General features: G+C 41.4%; 1 protein-coding gene across 1 annotated transcript in view; it reads left to right on the top strand.

The window, feature by feature from the left end:
- The first annotated feature begins 1,105 nt into the window (after positions 1–1,105).
- Positions 1,106–19,111, top strand: part of kif1aa (kinesin family member 1Aa) — a 64,143-nt gene continuing 46,137 nt past the window's right edge. Inside the window, exons 1-2 of the mRNA XM_083767034.1 lie at positions 1,106–1,203; positions 3,738–3,912. Of these exons, the coding sequence (XP_083623160.1) occupies positions 3,807–3,912 (106 nt within the window). The 5' untranslated portion in view covers positions 1,106–1,203; positions 3,738–3,806. The remainder of the gene's footprint in view (positions 1,204–3,737; positions 3,913–19,111) is intronic.

Here is a 19,111-nt window from a genome sequence, read left to right as displayed (position 1 = left end):
TCAAAACACAAAAAATAAATAAATAAAATACATTTGTGTGGCTAATGACCAATGCCACTGATAGTCCAAAATAGTGTTTAAATAAGCAATCTCTCCTCCCATTAATGTCTTTGTGTTCTCCATGCATTGTGTGCATAATTTCATGGTAAATTATATGCATTGTCCCTGGGTCTCCTCAGAGCATTTACAGTACTGTATGCTCACAGCTTGATCACCAGCTTGACCTACTAAGCTTTATTTCACAACAAGCCTATTGTCGTAAAAATCATACCCGTGTGAAGTGAGGGGCACTCTTATCATCTTCCAACATCGAAGAGGGAATTCTATTGCTATGATAAGGTGATGTAATGATGATCTCTTTATTGTTAATGGGATTTAATGTTTGTGTTAGGGACAAAACAAACATTAATTTCTCTTCATTGTCAATGGCGTTTTTAAAACAAACATTGAACTAAATTCAATTCAAATGCCAAACAATGCCAAAGCAAGGAAATAAAAATGAATAAATATTTAATGTCATTACAATTAAAGATATTGGCGTAAGGATAGGCCTGTGTGTGTGTGTGTGTGTGTGTGTGTGTGTGTGTGTGTGTGTGTGTGTGTGTGTGTGTGTGTGTGTGTGTGTGTGTGTGTGTGTGTGTGTGTGTGTGTGTGTGTGTGTGTGTGTGTGTGTGTGTGTGTGTGTGTGTGTGTGTGTGTGTGTGTGTGTGTGTGTGTGTGTGTGTGTGTGTGTGCCGCGCGCGCGGCTCGATTCCTGATCCCCCCTCCCTCTCTCTTTCTCCACTGCATTGATGCTGTGTTACCTCCTCCCTCAGTGATGATGTCACTGGCTCGCTCCGACTCAGCATCCTTGCCGAAGGCAGGGAGACAGACAGCAGAGCCATTTTGGCTTCTATAGGAGTCAAACAAACAAACAAACCGATACCAGAGGCTCGCACTGTATACCTCCCATGCACATCTAGAACTGGGGAGGAGGGCATCATAACAGGACGGTTCTTTACCTCGGGAGTCGGGACCACCTTTAGCAGCTTTGATGGGAGAAGGGAGAAGGGAAACGGGACGCTGCTAGCCGGGCCGGGCAAGGATACCGACCTGTCAGGAGAAACCCCGTGGAGGTGGAGGGAGCTGCTGCTGCAAATTAGAGCAAAAAACACAAGTAGTCTTCTGCACATACGGGATCGGAGCATTGCAGACATCGCAGAGGTAGGTTTCCTCGTTTTTTTTCCATTGTCGTGGCGATGATGCAGTTTTAATGAGCGTATTTATTTACTAAGTGGTGAATCTCCAGGGATAGGATTGACATAGGGTGCGGCCATTGAAGAGCACTCAACACTCCGACGAGGTTTACATTAATTGAAAAGCAGGATACATTTAAATGTAATTTGAGACAATTGGCTCTAAAGAACAGGAATATATGACACGACGCGTAGATTGTTTTGAAAATATAGGCCTGTCAAATTATAGATGCAGGATGACATGAATGCCTTGTCATTGAGCGCAAGGCAGCCTAGTCTAAACAAATATAAATAAGGCAATTGTCATTCTCTCATTTCTATCAAGTTATTTGTAAAACGGTGATCTACATTTTCTTTCATTCATTCGTTGTAGGTTATCATTCGTTTATGTACGGCATTGTTATGCTGCTCATTCGTGACGGTATACTGACTTGATATGAAGCAGAAGCAATTAAGCTATAGGTTACACTGACAGGCCTATCCATGTATGGGGGCCGGAGCAGTAACAGTAATATAGTAATAGGCTAACAAACAAACATTGTTTACCCTGAACAACACGGAAGCTTTTTTGTTTTTAATTATTGATTAGTAGGCTATTTGTCACCGGTGTCAAAATGGTGGCTCCCCTGCCCAGGCCAGCTGCATCCGATTCCTCATGTCTGAGCATCCTTATGTTGGACCTCAGCTTCCCCAATGAATATTATAAATTACTCATAATGTTAGGTTATTTTCTTTCTTCGGCATGTTACATGTGAAGAGAGAGGGCCACAGTAGCACGATTTAAACCCAAACATATGTTGACATGAAAGTATGGGGAAATCTGAATATCTATGATATAATAACTATTGTTATAATTGTGTGATAGGCCTATAGTATAGCCTAGTTGTTGCTGATCATGTCACACTATATAACCATTAGTGCAATGGATGCACACTTTTCAATTTAATTTCTTTATCATTTGTAAAGAGAAGCAGTCGTTAATACCATATACCATATATAATACCATATTCCCAAATCATTTTCTCAATTTCCATTTAAATTTGAACTCAGATATTGTGACAATAATATATTGGATAGGATATGAATCTTGTGTCATTATTATATCTTATATCTTATATTGTATGAGCTGAACATCTTGCTGTCCTCTCAGATACATTATTATACTGTATATGAGCTGAATATCTTGCTGTCCTCTCAGACACATTATTTGTATCTTTTCCACATGGTCTAGTAGTCTTTCAATCCTTTGTCAGACTCTTCATCTCAGATTTGAAGTCAGATTTGTGGGCAGTCTTCCAGGAAGCAGCGTGACACAGCAGTTTTGTTTAATCAAATATAAATGTGATCAACCCTCCATAAAAATCTAATATATGAATATCCTTTCCATGTTCAATCTGGAGGATACAGTCGGGTACACTGCAGATGGTTTTAAAAAGGTCACGAAATACACCACACCCTTGATGATGACTATAGTGGAGCCGGTCACCAGGCAGAGACAGGGACTAATTGCGTCTGGTTTTGTTCTCTGTTGTGCTCGATGACCAAGACTGAAAAACGATTGCGATGTCACCACCATAGATGATGAGTCATACCCCTGAATCTCAGTACCTCCATTATAATCATACAGCAATAAATGCTGATGCACTGTGCTTGGATCAGAAATGGCAAGCGTCTGATTCTCTCCACGTGATCCGAGCTCCTGAATTCCGTCAGAGTTGAGGCCCGTTGTCCCTGGCCGGTTTCAGTGTTATTAGGCCACTGTAATCCTAGGAAATAGTCCGACATTTAGCTGTGGCTGCACTTCCTTTGTTGTAGGCAGACCTGGTTATCCATCTCCCCCGACTGCAGCTGACCAGGCATGGTCCTTTCATGGTCCAGCCATGCACGCGGCCCTGCCCTCTTCTATTGTACTGGCCACCTCAGCCAGGAGGTGCAATAAACTGCTCATTCAAATTTTAACAAACCATTTTGTCCCGTAGTACTTCAAGGCTCTCGCTTGGTTCAATGGTGCTGTCTGTGTCCAGGTATCTTATCCTGAAGCCTAATTTAGAACTTTCTCGTGCGACTGTGGCCCTCACTGAAAGGTTTGGGGAAAAAAGAGAAAAGAAAAAGAAAGCAAGTGAGTGAGTGAAGTGTTTTTACTTGGAAATCAGATATTTGCATTAAACATCAAAAGTCCTTCCGCAGGCCTCGGTCGCGGTCGAGCGGTCCAGGCACCTAGTCTGGTAACCCAGCCTAGTGGCGTGTCGTGGGTTTGAGTTCCGATCCCGATGACGATTGCCGCATGACTTCCCCCCCCCCCCCCCCCCCCATCTTTCTCCCCTTTCCTGTCGTAATACTGTCAAATCTATCAATAAAGGCAAAAAGCACAAAATAAAAAATGTCAATATCTTTCTCTTATGTACCCTAAATGAAAATAGCATTTTGCCTCGCAGAAAGGCATAAAGATACACTATACTGAACATAAAGGTATTAACCGTTGTTGTCTATTTCCTTCTATAGATCTCCAGCTGGGAGGCCAGAAACCAAGGCATTGAAGAGGGCACCTCAAGGTGCTAGGCAGGCGGCACCATGGCAGGGGCCTCTGTGAAGGTGGCGGTGCGTGTCCGCCCCTTCAACTCAAGGGAGACGGGAAAAGATGCAAAATGCATCATTCAGATGACCGGAAACACAACCAGTAAGTACTCCAACGAGACTTGATTTAACACCACTTTCAGTGGCCTCTCTATTTTGGGCAAATCGTTATTGGTGAAAAAATACTCATCAAATCACAATGTGCTGTGAGCTTGTACAGGGGATTGTCTGTTTTCATTGTACAATCAGGTAGAAAACAGGGCTTAATATCTAATGAATCGACGATTGATTGAATTCTTTATTGACAGCATAATATACTAACATTGTATTGCACACATTGGTCAAAAAGGATACAAACATTGTTCACACAGGAAACTTAGTAAAGCTAATGTAGGTTCAGGTTCAGTTTGGTCCAACTACACAGTTTTCTCATTTGTTGCCAATCAATATAATTCAGTGTAAGTATTGTATAAGATAAAAGATAAAATATCACAGTACTATGGACAACAAAAGGATCAAGAGCAAATGGATAGCAAACGCGAAGGGCTGATATATAAGTAATACAGTAATTACTGATGATGATATAATATTGTCAAAACTCTGAGAATCATAATGGTGCCATCCCTGTGGTTGAAATTACCAAGGCCTGTTCCGGGAAATGTGAGCCAACTTGCTTGGCATCACGTTTCAATCAGGCTGCTTAAGAAATAGGAGGTGCCTACTGTCAACAACATGATGGCAACACCAAACCTTTATACCTCAGATAATACAGTATAATCTTACTATCTGTCTATTTGCTGGGGGAAAATGATTCATGAGCTCTGACGCATATTGTTGTTTAAATAAACTTTTGTCTTTAATTGCTTTATAGTAAACATACACAAGTAAAACACAAACATAAGATCAAAACATAAAGATGCAGAGAGGAGGTTGCAGTTTACAACTAGTAATGCAGTTTACAGTATTTGCTTATTTAAACATTTATACAGTGTTTTACTTTATTGTCAATACAATTCTACAGGATTGTCTTTATTTCTATCCATTTTGTGTCAAACTCAACTTCTTTCATTTTTCCCAACACAACTATTTCTTGTACTATATACAGTATACGAGTACAATATTGAAACTCGAGCTGTGACCGTTTCAATCAGTGGTGGATACAGAACATGTCTAATGACTTACTTACTTATGCCTGACACCCATACCAGGGTATAATAGGCCGTCGACAAGGACCTCCAGTGGTCACTGCATGGCGTTCTTTTCTACTGCGACCAGGTGCATCCTAGTCTCTTGGTGTTTGGCGCCACTAGGTGTTTTTGGGCCAGCCTCTGTTTCTCTTTCCTTGAGGATTCCAAGTCAGAGCCTGTCTGGTGGTATTTGGTGTGTGTGTGTGTGTGTGTGTGTGTGTGTGTGTGTGTGTGTGTGTGTGTGTGTGTGTGTGTGTGTGTGTGTGTGTGTGTGCCCGATCCATCTCCATCTTTTTCGCCCAATTTTGTCTGCTGCTGGTAGTTGTTTGGTCTTTGTCCATAGGTCTTTCTTGTCTGGCCAGTGTATATTCAGGATTCTTCTGAGACATTTAATGATGAAGGTTTGTTGTGGTCTTTGTGTTGTTCTCCTGTTATGTCTAATGACTGGGCCTGGGTCCAGGAAAAACTGAGTTTTTTTAATATCGGTATTATAATAATGATGGTAGATATGAAATGTTTCTTTCACTGTCTATTTGGCTGCTCTCCCCAAACGGCACATGCAAAAGAGAGACTGGGGTGTTTAGTTATTGCAGAGCACACACACTCGCTGCTGGGATGTGTTTGAAATGCGTCTGGTAGATTCACTAGCATTGGTGTGGCTGCCAGCGTTGTGGCCGGAACGCAGTGCTACGGTGCCCGGTGGAATCCAATGTTTTCATGGATCTCACATGGTGGGAAAAGCTGTCAATTTGGGTGGGACCACATTCATTCTGACTGTAACTGGGCCCACCCAGGTTCACCCGTAGATTCGCTCCTGGTTTCAAGCCAGGCTCTTTTATGGCCTTTCTGTTAGCTTTGAGTAGAATCTTGACCAAAGTAATTAATGATGTTCTTTCTAGTATTTCTAGTATTGCCCAGGTATAAAGTGAAACACTGCTTGCAGATTGTATACTAATAACTCCTTACTGGACTCACTCCATCCATCTGTTTTAGGAAAGCTGCAGCCTGGGTCAGTTAGCATGCAAGAATGGCATAACGTGTTACTTATTTTAACCTCTCTACAAGATGTCACTGAGCAGCAGCTCTTATCTTAGCAACAACTGACTATTGTATTAAAATGCTATTAATTCACTTACTTGCTACTATCCTCATCTTCTTACACCCTGTTGGGTGAAACTCAGCTTAGTCTTTCCCAGGTGTGTTCATTTTAAATGTTCCAGAATAAACGGTGTGTATAAGGACATCACAAAGCCCATGGAAGGTTTTAATCTATTAAACTTCAATTTCATCAACTTCATCAGTACTGGCTCATTATCAAAGTATTACTGATCTCTGAAGCATACGGTCACTATATAGTTATAATGAGCTATTGAGAAGTTCTTCTGACATAATCATGTTGTTACTGCAGCAAATTTGACCAGACATTCATGTATGGTTATTCAAGTCATTTATTAATCAATATGGCCAAAATAAATTTACAAAAGTATTGTAATCAAAATATACCAATCTACAAAATATACAAAATCTACAAGTTCTGACTCTCAACGCGTCGCATTTCAACACATTGTGAGCTTGTAGACCGGCTATAAAATAGGGTTTTAAATAATAAGCTGTCAAATAATTGTAAGAAATACAGTATTTGCCTATATGAGATGTAGTGGGGGAGAACTTAGAAGTACGTATAAAGTATAAACATTTTTAAACACTCATGCAGGCGTGTCACCGTACCATTCACAGTGAGTACGTCTACTCTCACAGATATGCGGCGGTGGCTCAGGGGTAGAGTGCCTGGATGGTAACTGTAAGGTTGCCAGTTCGAACCCGGGCTCCCCCAGAGTTACTGTCATCGGTGTATGAATGTGTGTGTGAATGGGTGAATGTAATGCACAATCTCTGTAAAGCGCCTTGGATAAAGGCGCTATATAAATGCACCATTTACCATTTACCATTTAGATAGCTGATTTCATCCCCCCCACTTTTGACCGCACCCGACTGACTGTTTTTAGTTTTAGTTTTCAACATCTCTGTTTCCCCTATATGAAAGCCTATTGGCCCATTTAAGATAGATTGAACGGTGACTGTGCCATTTTTGCCTAGCCAAAGCATGCCTGGGAATTTTGGCCGGGAATAGGCTAAAAATAGAATAAAAAATTAAAATGTGATGCCAAATTGGGCCCGCAGGCATCGTCCCCTCCTCACGCTCATCACCCCACCTTCAGATACCCTGTAATACCACTGCACGCAAGTAAAAGTTCCTAAAGAATGTATTTAAGTACACAGTAATTGCAACTGCAAGGTACTTAGTTCCTTCCCACCACTGATTATTTAGCTGTCACAGCACAGCTGTCACAGCTGTCACAGCTGTCACAGCTGTCACAGCTGTCACAGCACATGAATACAAATGCGGACAGCGTGTCATATACATATTGGTTATGTTAACCATTTAAACCATATATACTTCATGGACTGGGGTCTCCCAGAGGTCTATACTTACTATACCTTTCTCGATCTCTTTAACAATAGCCGATCTACAAGCTCACACCGTGTCGCGTTGTGACGAATTGTAATATGGACGGCAGGGTTCATGGAGTTAAAAACATAAGTTGTATCATAACAGAGAGTAAATATTAAGTCCCACTTTTATAACTATGTTGGTACTGCTACTGTAGACACATCTGTGTAGTCTTTATTTTCTTTTGTCACAGTTTTGTACATAGTTTTGTATGCATGCAACTAGAGGCGTAACAATGTGCTGCAGTGCAGACTGCTCTGCATTAATTCCTTAGAATCCCAGTGTGTGCAGAGAGGGCCCTCCCTTGTTCAACATGGTGGCCATATTTTTTATCATTCCAGGTGAAAATTACCCCAATAATAAATAAATAAATCACAACATTGCGTGTTTACGCAATGTTTGTGTTTACACAAACACTCAAAGCTGACCATTTATTGTGAATGGCATTAAACGTTCGTGTTTTCACAAAGACTCAAAACTAGCCATTCATTGTCAATGCCTGGATTTCAATGTTTGTGTTAGGACAAACACTCAAAACTGGCCATTCATTGTCAATGGCATTCAATGTTTGTGTTAGGACAATGTTTGTGTTTACACAAACCCTCAAAGCTGGGCCTCAAAATACAGTGGGCATGACGTCTTATAATGTTGTCATTTAGTGCCCTAAACAAACATTAAAGTCCATAGACCTGGCTGCCATATGACGTAATCTTTAAAAGCCATGCACCCCTCAAAAATAGCAGATCTACAAGCTCACAACGAATCGCCGCTGTGAGGTCGTAGTTCTATTATTCTTGTCATTCGTCGTACACAACGAAGAATATGGGGCTTCGTTAAGAGGAGACTGGAGAGATATGTGATATCTAGTCCGTTCAGCAAGGTAAAGCCATTCATCAATAATGAATGAGACTTCCTGAAATATTTATAGTTCGGCCTAATTTAGCCATTGCACCCCCCCATGTCATGGGTGACTGGGGCCAACAAGCTGAACGGCTTTTTCGCAGATTCAATGTTGACAAATGCCCATTGTTGCATATTCAATGCACAGGGGGCTTCATAGTGTGCCCCCACCGTATATTAATACATTTCAGGCATCTCAGTTGGATTAAAAGAAAAACAAACTGTTATTATTTTCTCTAAAATGGGCACCCTCCTGTGAGTTTGCAATGGACTTCTGTGATTGCGCCCAAAAATGGCTGACGTCTGACACTGCATTCATCTTCTTCCTCTGTCTCCAGAGCAGTGGATGATGGGTGATTCAGTGATGTAATCTTAGATCAGAGGCCGTCCACTGGGAATGCATCGACAGCATTGTGTACTGTACCTTTGCAATGTCCTTGGAGGCTTCCGGTTCGAATTAGTCGCCAAATTGGATTTCTAAACCTGCAAGGCTGAGGCTACAGTTTTAATTACACCCCAAGCATATCATTTAATGCTATCTAACTTGGAAAGATAGGCGACTTGCAGTATGCTGAATTCACACCAGCATGTGTGTGTACTAAACGTCTAAAACCCACATCACTTTAGTTTGAACTATGACCTCGTCGTCCACGACCTATTTCAGCAGCAAGCTTCTGGTCAAATTTCACAGCACGTTTCTGTTTGGCTGCTGCTCTGTCTCGCCACACTGTGGCATGTTGTGTTTTTTTCTGCCCCGCCTCCTGTCGTGGCAGTAAAAGTGGTGGTCCCTCTTTGCCATGGGCAATGCACGGAACCTCCCCACTTTCTCAGAATGTGGGGAGGCATACCACTTCTGGTATGAATTCGGTCTTATGCTGATGGGTTTTTGCGATTTTGTTCTTCTACTGTACAAGTTTTGCCTTGTTAACCACCCCTTTTTTTACTTTGTCATTTGCCAAAAACAGCCAATCTACAAGCTCACAATATGATGCGTTGTGAGCTTGTACATTTTCAACAAGTTTGAATTATTATTTTTTGCTTATGATGACTTGCCCAAAATAGGGACGCCAGGTTGAAAGTGGTTAATTATATAATGTTTTTGTTGGACAAATATTTTCCCTTCATTTTCGTTCGGAGATCCTATGATAAAACTGAACTGAATTGAACTATTTCAGAGAGGTCAACAAGGGATCAATAGGGGTTACTGCAAGTATGTGTTTTGATCAGGACTGTGCTGTGTGCGTATTGGACTGTACTGCTGAACCTCACTGAACATGATGCAACCAAAACATTTTCAGATTTTTTTGCGTTTATTTGTAGTACCATATTCCACTTAGTTTTTTGGGGCTTTTCAAGTTTTTGTGTTGATACAAATGGTTGAATGATTTTGTATTATTATTGACACATTAAGGGAAAATCCTACAATGTCATGAGAGGCAAATGTAAAATCTGTACAATCAGAATTTGTCTGTCCCTTAGTGGTGATAAGGTTTGAGTTTCATTTCAGAGATGAAAGTGTGTGTACCATAAAAGCAACCAATATTACAAAATATTTTCTTTTGAGACATCTTTTACAGCTGATTTAAGCCTTGCTCGGCACAGACACACAAAGCCACTCTTAGGCAGCTAGTGCTTTTCAGCCGAACAGACTGTGCTTTTCCGTGGAGAGTCAATGGCTTGGCTGTAGACGCTGAGATGTGAGTGGAGTGATGTCATGAAAGAGCCCACTGGTAGCAGTGTCTGGAGGCGGTATAGAGAAGGGGTATAAATGGCCCTCTTGTCCTCTTGTAGCTCGAAGCTAGCAGCTTTGCTCGGGGGAAGGAAGAGTCTGTTTTGTGCTTCATGACACCCAAGCATGGGTCAATAGCCTAGTTCCCACAAAGCAGGAGAATGGCTGCAATCTTGTTTAGTGACAGGCCTGGCAGAAATATCTTCCCCACCGCCATGCCAACCTGGATTAAGATTCAGGAGGCAGACCTTTGGGGTTGAGGGGCCTTTCTTCAAGGGGATATGGAATAGGTCCTTGCCTAATAATGGTTCTTATACCTTGTAAGAGGGATTAATGAAATTGTGAAAGACACATTAACATGAATTTCTCTGCCTTTTGCTGTACATTCTTCTCATGGACAGAGTGGAAATGATCACTTTATCACAGCAAGCTTACATACTATCCGAGGGAAAGTTTAACATTTGAGGATTAAAGACAAGCTCGAGCCCAGGCGGTGGCGTAACCGTCTGGGCACCCGACTGGTAATCCAGTCGCAGTGTGCCGCGGGTTCGACTCCCGAGCCCGACACGGCCTTTACTGCATGTCTTCCCCCATCTCTCTCCCGTTTCCTGTCAGCCTACTGTCTGTCCCTTCAAAAAACCAATAAAAGGCGTAAGCCGCAAAAAAATATATAAAAAAAAAAAAAAAAGACAAGCTCGAAACCAAGGATTAGAAACACAACAGTGTTGTTAACCACTGAAGTCTGAAATCCGATATATTTAGTTGACTGGAGCCCCACAGAGATCTATACAAGGTGTTTTTGTTCCACACCAAATCTCTTTGCTGAAAATAGATATAAATGTTTGACACCTGAGGGGTCAAGGGATTGTCTGATACAGGTGTGTCTAGTTGTTTTTTATTGTGATCATAGAAGACAACAGCATTACCACAAGCGTTATGTTCGCTTATGTTTCTGGCGTTAAAGCGGGTGACCGTCGGATGTTTGGTAGTGTATGTAATGTATACAGGTGGTCATAGCCTCTCCTCCTACTCTTTCTCCCACTCTCAAATTGTTTTGCATTGGTGGGGTAGTGGAGAGGTAACAATGCTGGAGGTTTCATTACCTTTGCCTTTACCTACACGAACCCTAACGCTATTCAGTATTTTAGCCGTTACGTGAGCGCCCCCTCCAGAGATACTTCCGGGTCCTACTTTTGTGTCGCTTTTGTGTCCCCATAGAGTTATACTGTGACGCTCCGTCTGACTAAATCTGAGACGAAAACAACAGTCTCATTTTACCGCTTTCCTCGCAACAACAAAGCTGTTTCTCTCCCAAATCTGGCTGTGAGAGGCCGTCTGCCCCACACGGAATACTATCTGCATTTTATTTCATTGAGTCAACTAAATCCTCATTAATTGCAAACTAGATTCAACATACTCAAGCCTGCACACATTCTAAATATGCCCCCGAAATATTGTACTGAGCAAATGGACTGTTACCACCTTCAATAATAATGATAATAATAGTCTTTATTGTCTCCACATCATATATTTTCTTTGTCATGGACACTTGACAAACATTAATAATTCTACTCGAGTTGGAAGCATTAAGACCTATTTTAACCCTCAATGGCTTCCTTTCTGAAAAACAATGTCATTGTAAAAAGATTCACGCGTTTAGATATTCTATTTACAATGAGATGCGGACGGGAGCTGGTGCCACTTGGACCGGGACGTAACGTAGCACTACAAAATGACGTCAGACTTAAATACTGAATAGAGCATAGCAGTGGGCGTGGTTTTCTGGACCCACTGAAAACTCACATTAATTATTCACATGCTACGCTCTATTTTGGCCTGGGCATGTCATAGGTGAACATTTGGCAAGGGACCCTGGTCAATGAAGTCTATATAGGCATAAGTGCAGTGCTGCGTGCAGTCCTCATCTGAACCCCTTCCCAGTGCTAGGCAGTGTGTGATAAGCAGCTACAGGCTACAGACTCTTGTCAATGGGTTTACATGCCGTCTGCCAGAACTGCTGATACAGCCATTTCCTCTGCTATTGACTGGGGCAGGTCACCCGTAACAGAGCCATCAGCATCACCTACAGTAGTTAAAACAACCACCAGCTGTGTGGAAAACAAACGCTGTCGTAACATAGAATCTAAATGAGGGATTAACCCGGCAATCAAACCGCAGGAGAAAATCATGACTGTAGTTGCAGTAAATGATGTGCTGGTGGCGTGTGCGTTTACCATGCACTGTAGACAACAGTGATGAGATAGAGACACATGCACGCACGCACGCACGCACGCACGCACGCACGCACGCACGCACGCACGCACGCACGCACGCACGCACGCACACACACACATGCACATACACACACACACACACACACACACACACACACACACACACACACACACACACACACACACACACACACACACACACACACACACACACACACACACACAGGGCAGACAACACCTCCTGCTGTCACCATGCAGACAAGCTGTTAAGACAACCTGTCTAATTACGAGCCATCCAGAGCCGGTGTCATCCATAAACTCAACACCTAGCTATTAAGGAGGTTCGCTGTCATAAAACGCGGCAGGCTGACAGAAACCAGGAGCGCGTTGGAGGCTGGAGGAGGAGACGTTCTCTGTGAGTCAGATAGAGCGCCATCCCTGCTTACCGAATGTGATTAAAGCACACAAGCCCTGCCTGGTCACTCATCGTGGTGCCCTCATCTGCCCCACCAATCGGCGCTGCTCTCTGGTAATTGCCTTGTTCCGAAACAGGACACTCCTCCTTCTGGAGGTCCGGTTACGGTATATGAATCATAGTGTGAGAGGACATGAGGAGCAGTAGAGGATATGTTAGTCATACTGTAGAGAGAAACACTGGCTCTGCATGGCAAATTATGCAGACATAATATTATATATATTTATATTGGCCTGGTTTCCCAAACGCATATGGTGTAAGACTCGTAGTGCTGCACATGCTCATATGCTCCTCTAGGCCGCACACAGAAACCTGTGAACATAGACATTCCGTGCATAGATGTGCCACGCAATGGTAGGCCTCAGGCCTGAGGCCTGGTATGGTAGGCCTCAGGCCTCATCTACCATTCTGAAATTTCATTTAATAATATTTGTTATTGGGGGTTTTTAGAGTAAAGAGAGCCAGCAATCCAAATATTATTAAAGGTATATTCAGTGATTTCACTCAAAAAACCTTAGGTTTCGTTTTTGGCTGTGCGACCCAGCCTTTCGTCCAATCAGGATAGAGAGTCAAAAACGAAACCTAAGGTTTTTTGACCCCCAGGGGTTAACTGGGGACAGGGGGGAACTCCTTATATGGCCAGCACACTCTATAGTAGGGAGGATTATCACAACAAAACAAAAAAATAAGTGATATTTGAATTAAGTGAAATCACTGAATATACCTTTAAATTAAATTTCAGAATGGTAGACCTGAGGCCTGAGGCCTACCATTGCGTGGCACATCTATGCACGGAATGTATATGTTCACAGGCTTCTGTGTTCGGCCTAGAGGAGCATCTGAGCATGTGCAGCAGTACAAGTCTTACACCATATGAGTTTGGGAAACCGGGCCATTGTTACTTTCTGTGTCATTTGGGCAATCCAATTTTTCTGTTGGACTGGGTTTACCTGGTGTTCACTGGTCCTCCACTGTGCAATAAAGCTCTAGTTCTGCATATAGCTTCTATAGGTATAATAGAGGCAAACTCAAGATACTCAGAAGTTGTATGGACAACCAATTTGAACCAAACCATGTGATGATCGGTCTATACTGTATACACTCATTATTATATATCATTGCGACCAAAGGTCAGTTGACTTCAGTTTTTTGTCACTCAAAATCCTTATACATGGGCGTTTTTGTCACTCAAAATCCCCATACATGGGGAAAGCCCCCATATTTGTGCCCAGGTCTCGTGACATCACTATGACATCATCAGGGATGATCACTCAAAATCCCCATACATGAGGAAAGCCCCCATATATTGTGCCCAGGTCTCGTGACATCACTATGACATCATCAGGGATGCTAGTAAATCAGGGATCATATCATAGTAAATGCGACCTGCTGTCACAATTAAGCCCATAATATGATGTCATCAATATTAGTATATGGATATATGTCAGAACCTGTTCTGACATATTCCATATGTTGATCCTTCATCCATCCTTCCTCCTCGATGTCTCCCTTTTCACTGATTCCTGTCCATTTAAACTCTAGACGGGCCTGCCCCAAAAGTTATTTGTGTGGCCGTGCCCGGCAGCCGGCGAAAACTAGAGTTCTCAACAGGCCCGAAAATGAAGGCAATGAAGCTTCTCGCCCTCAGGCGGCTTACTGGTATTATATTAAGTATTGTATAATAATTACAACAAACAAAGAAAGTGCGCTTTTTTTTTAAAGTGCCAATTACAAAGAAAAATGTGCTAATGAAATTACTAAACAAAATTAAGTATTATAAAATTATTTATGGGGTAAATACACACGGTTATTAATTAAAACATTAACTTTTATAGCCAAGTAATGTATCTATATTGAATTATAGTACTAATTACAATTATAAGAAGACATCTGAAATCTGTAGCAATCATCCCAGCCCTGCTTCTATAGGAGGGCTAAGTCATATTCTAGCCCTATTTTCTACATCATATATGTACTGTATGTTATGTTGTATTTCTACATGCACATTTGGCTGTGTTCCAGGGATAGTACCAGGATACATCACGTGCATGGCCTCATCCATTTGTCATGATGAGGAATGGGCCTGAAACCCTAAGCCTAAACCATACTCAGCAACCCTATGGCCTATATATTCCACAATCTGAAACTAGAGAGATGGGGGCAATAACTGTGTGTGCTCTCGCTCAAGCATGTACTTAGCCCGGGGCTTTTTCTTGTGCTATCAACCCCATCTCTGCATTAGACAAAATGGTGTCTGCTGGGGCTCTGGGATAAGGGAAAGAGAGTTTTTCATCCTTGGCACAATCAGGCTACACAAGGGCTGCTTAACGCTGAAGTAATCATAAAATCCACCTCTGGGTTATTTATTCATATCGGCACACTTTGTACTGAGTTAGATCACACTGTGAGCTAGGTCTGCAACTATCCATTATTTTCTTAGCGATTATTCTATCGATACTTTTTTTTTTACTATTAATCAATAGTGTGTTTTGTTTGATATTGGATAATGTTTATATATTGAAAAATTCAGATAGCAGATCTACATGCTAGTTTTGGATGCGTGACACAGGATATATGGGTCCTCAGAGAAACGAGAGCCAACTGAATTGATGCATCCGTGATTGCAGCACTAACTGCCCGGTTTTACCGTGTGTGCAACTGTGCAATGCATGGTCGTAAAATGAATCGTTAAAATGACATGAGGTTTATTACGATGCTATCGCTTTAGGATATGCTTGCAGTTGTTTGTGTGTTTTTCTGTGCAAGCTGTATCATTGGTTGGGCTGTATTGATTTTCTAAGGATATGGGTCTTTATGCTCATGCAAACAAATAGACTTGATGTTCACTGGCTTTCCCTGCAGGTCCACTGGGCCATTATTTCAGATCACACATATTTATTAGCGTCGGCATTGATATACATTGATATATGTCTTTCATATGTTTTTCATACATCTTCTATTTTACATCCAGTTAGCTTATACATGTAAAGTTCAGGGGATAGTCAGAGCCTGCTCTGCTTTATAAAACATATGTAATTTTCAGCTCTATTCTTGTAAATGCAGTGTATGCTTCCTTGGTGCCAAGTGCTCAACGTTGGGAGGTGAGGTGACTCATATTGTTAGTCAGAGCAGATTGAGTGTAGAGGAAACCGTCATTGTCAGAGACGGAATGATAAATTGCGAAGGGGTTGAGTCATTTCTTTACAACCTTTAAGGTGGAATTCAGACAATCGGCAGTCTCAAAGAGAATGTAATGTTCGTCGTTTCGAGTGTAATAATGCAGCAGTGCTGCATTATCATTTAAAAAAAGGATTTCTGTTGTTGAGATAAAACAGAAACCAGACTGTAATTGGCTTGTAAACTCTTATCAGATAAAGAAAAATCTGGCTCCCACTCCCATCTGCAGACACTTTACTAACAAATCAATATCTCACTTAAGGTCACAGATACATAGAGTGGGGATCCTTGTGACGATGGTAGCCTATGACAGCCTATTAAAGTCAATCGGGCCCCTGAAAAGGATGCTTGCAATCTACAGTATGAATTAATACTTTTTATTTTCATGTCTTGTCTTAAGACCTGTCCCTTACAGGATTAAAGACAACAAAAGCATACATTATACGATATGACATTACTTGCACATCTTAGTAAATGAAAGATGCATGATTGGTACAATTTATACAAAGAAATAATTGAAACAATTAGTAACACAAGAGCCAAAAGAAATCTCCTTCGCTTAACCCAAGCTCTCTAATATTCAGTAAATAAAAAAAGTCTTGAGTGTTAAAAAGAAGCATCACTAGGAAGCCTCGGCTGAAATTGGCCAAACTTCGAATGGATAGCGCAGATGGTGGTTTAGACCTGCCCAATATAAGGCATTACCAACTGGCCGCGCACCTCAGGGTGCTTACGAATGGTAACAAGACTACTCACGTTTCTGTTTTCCTCCCAGAATTTCCCCCAGTGAGGGGTGGGAGAGGCTGGACAGCAGACGGCTGGACTTTGAATTTCTCTAACTATAAACTTTCATGACAGCAGAACAGCCTAAGTACAAATATAATTTATGAAAAGCTACTACAGTGAAGTCTGTTCACAGAAGTTGTTGTAGGATATGTGGGGATTATCTGACGAGGTACCATTTGAGGGGGCAAAACCTTACATATACTAAATAATACTACATTGTTTATAGGTTCAATATAAGTCAAATAATATAGCCTTTCCACAGGAGTATCTTTTTATATTTTTCCAAAAAGAATACAAACAGCCAATAGCATATTACAAAGTTATCCCCCTCACTGGGGAAAATTCCGGGAGGAAAAACGGGCAAGCACCGGGGCGAGTAGTCCAGTATTCCTTACGAATTGGCTTAAATCGGATCCTTCTTCGATTTGGCTTGATATTGAATCTTCACAGTCCAAATGCCCTCTTTGGAATCTATTATTCATAAAGGACCTTAAGTCTATTAGGAAATTTTGTTCTAACCCCATCACTCTATGTTCAGTCAAAGCCTGGAGGTCTGTGCGTAATATTGAAGGCCGTGCTAAATTGACATCTCCCCTTACTCCAGTGGTAGGCAACTCTGACTTTAGGCCGGGACACTCAGATGCAGGCTTTAGGACCTGGCATGAGAAGGGCATTACCAAACTTGGAGACCTTTTTGATGGCCATACCTTGAGGTCTTTCACTTTCACACAATTGCAGCAGCGTCATGGGTTGCCAAAATCTGACTTCTTCAGGTATTTACAAATTAGACATTTTATTACTGAGGACACTTCACTTTTAGCCAATAGTTCCGCTTCACAGGTAGAACGAGCCCTCTCTTTGCAATTATCTAAGAAACAAATTTCAATTTTCTGTGACGTATTGAATTCCTACTCATCTATATCCTCTCAGATTACTAAGCAGTCCTGGGAAAAAGATCTGGACATCTCTATTCATGATGAGGGCTGGGCAGATATGTGGGCCTATGCGAAACAGATTTCAGTTTGTAACCTAACTAAATCCATCCAGTTCAGAATATTACATCGTATACATATAACTCCTGCTCTCAAGAACAAAATGGATGTCAGTGCGTCCCATTTTGCGCCCCATTTTGCTTTAAGTGCAAGACAGAGATTGGTAATTACGTTCACTGTCTTTGGTCCTGTGTGAAGCTTCAGAACTATTGGTATGACATTGTGTCAGAACTCTCTATTATTTTTGGTGTCTCGATCGATTTAGATCCGTTGTGTCTTTTACTTGGTCTCCCGGATGTTCATGTCATTGATGTCAAACATAAGAGGTTGTTCAACTTATTAACGTTTGCTGCTAGGAAAAATATTATTTTGTTGGGGCGGTGGCCCTGCCGCCTGGGGGGGTGGCGGTTGCCGCCTTTGAGTGGAGCATGCATGGGTCTGCTCTTGTTGTAATGATTTGGTGCCTATGATAACTGTTGTCTGCCTTTTTAATATATGTATTAATGTACTGTATGGATGTATTCCCTGATTGGGAGTCTATGAAAATTTGAAAGTCACTTGTCATTATGGTTCATTGTCCTTGTCATGTCTTTGTATATTCAATATTTTTATTTATAATAGTGTTGTGCCTGAGCCGTTTCTTTTATTTTCTTTTGTTTGTTATTATGTTGTTGTTGTGTAATGTCTGTTTGTCTTTAAAAAACCAATAAATATACTTTATTAAAAAAAAAGAATAATAAGCATCACTGAACCATATCAAATCTGAGTTGTGTCAGAGACAATTCCCTAAGAACACTAAGTAATATAGGTCTATACACCTCTTTATCTCTCACATTAATATAGGCTGTCAGTCACATCTTTCTCTCTCACATTTGTAGCAGGGAAGTCTTGTTTGCTTGCTGAATGTCCCACGTCAACAATTCCCAACCTGCGGGCCATGGCCCACTGGTGTTCCGTGAGGAGTTACGTGAGGTGTTCCGGCCCCCAAATAATTGACAAAACTCAAAGACTTTATTGATAAAATATAACATTAATAGAAACAATTAATGTAAAAAAGAAATGTTGTGGTATTTTTTCATAGTTTTAATTGTGATACAGATAAATAGGAACTTGAAATATACTACGTTGGTTCCATTGATCCAAGCCAGAACACAATCGATTGATTGTTCAGTGTACATGCGCCGAAAATACACATTTAGAGAGGTTCAGAGATGATGAAGATGATGAGAAGCACATTTAACACAATGAGAAAATCTGTGTACTAATAATAGCCTGTTCGAATCCCCAGAGGCACCACGTTTAATTTAATG

Source organism: Protomyctophum parallelum (assembly GCF_964188405.1).
Source record: "Protomyctophum parallelum genome assembly, chromosome: 6".
NCBI lineage: Eukaryota > Metazoa > Chordata > Actinopteri > Myctophiformes > Myctophidae > Protomyctophum > Protomyctophum parallelum.
This window is presented reverse-complemented; position numbering and strand designations above follow the sequence as displayed.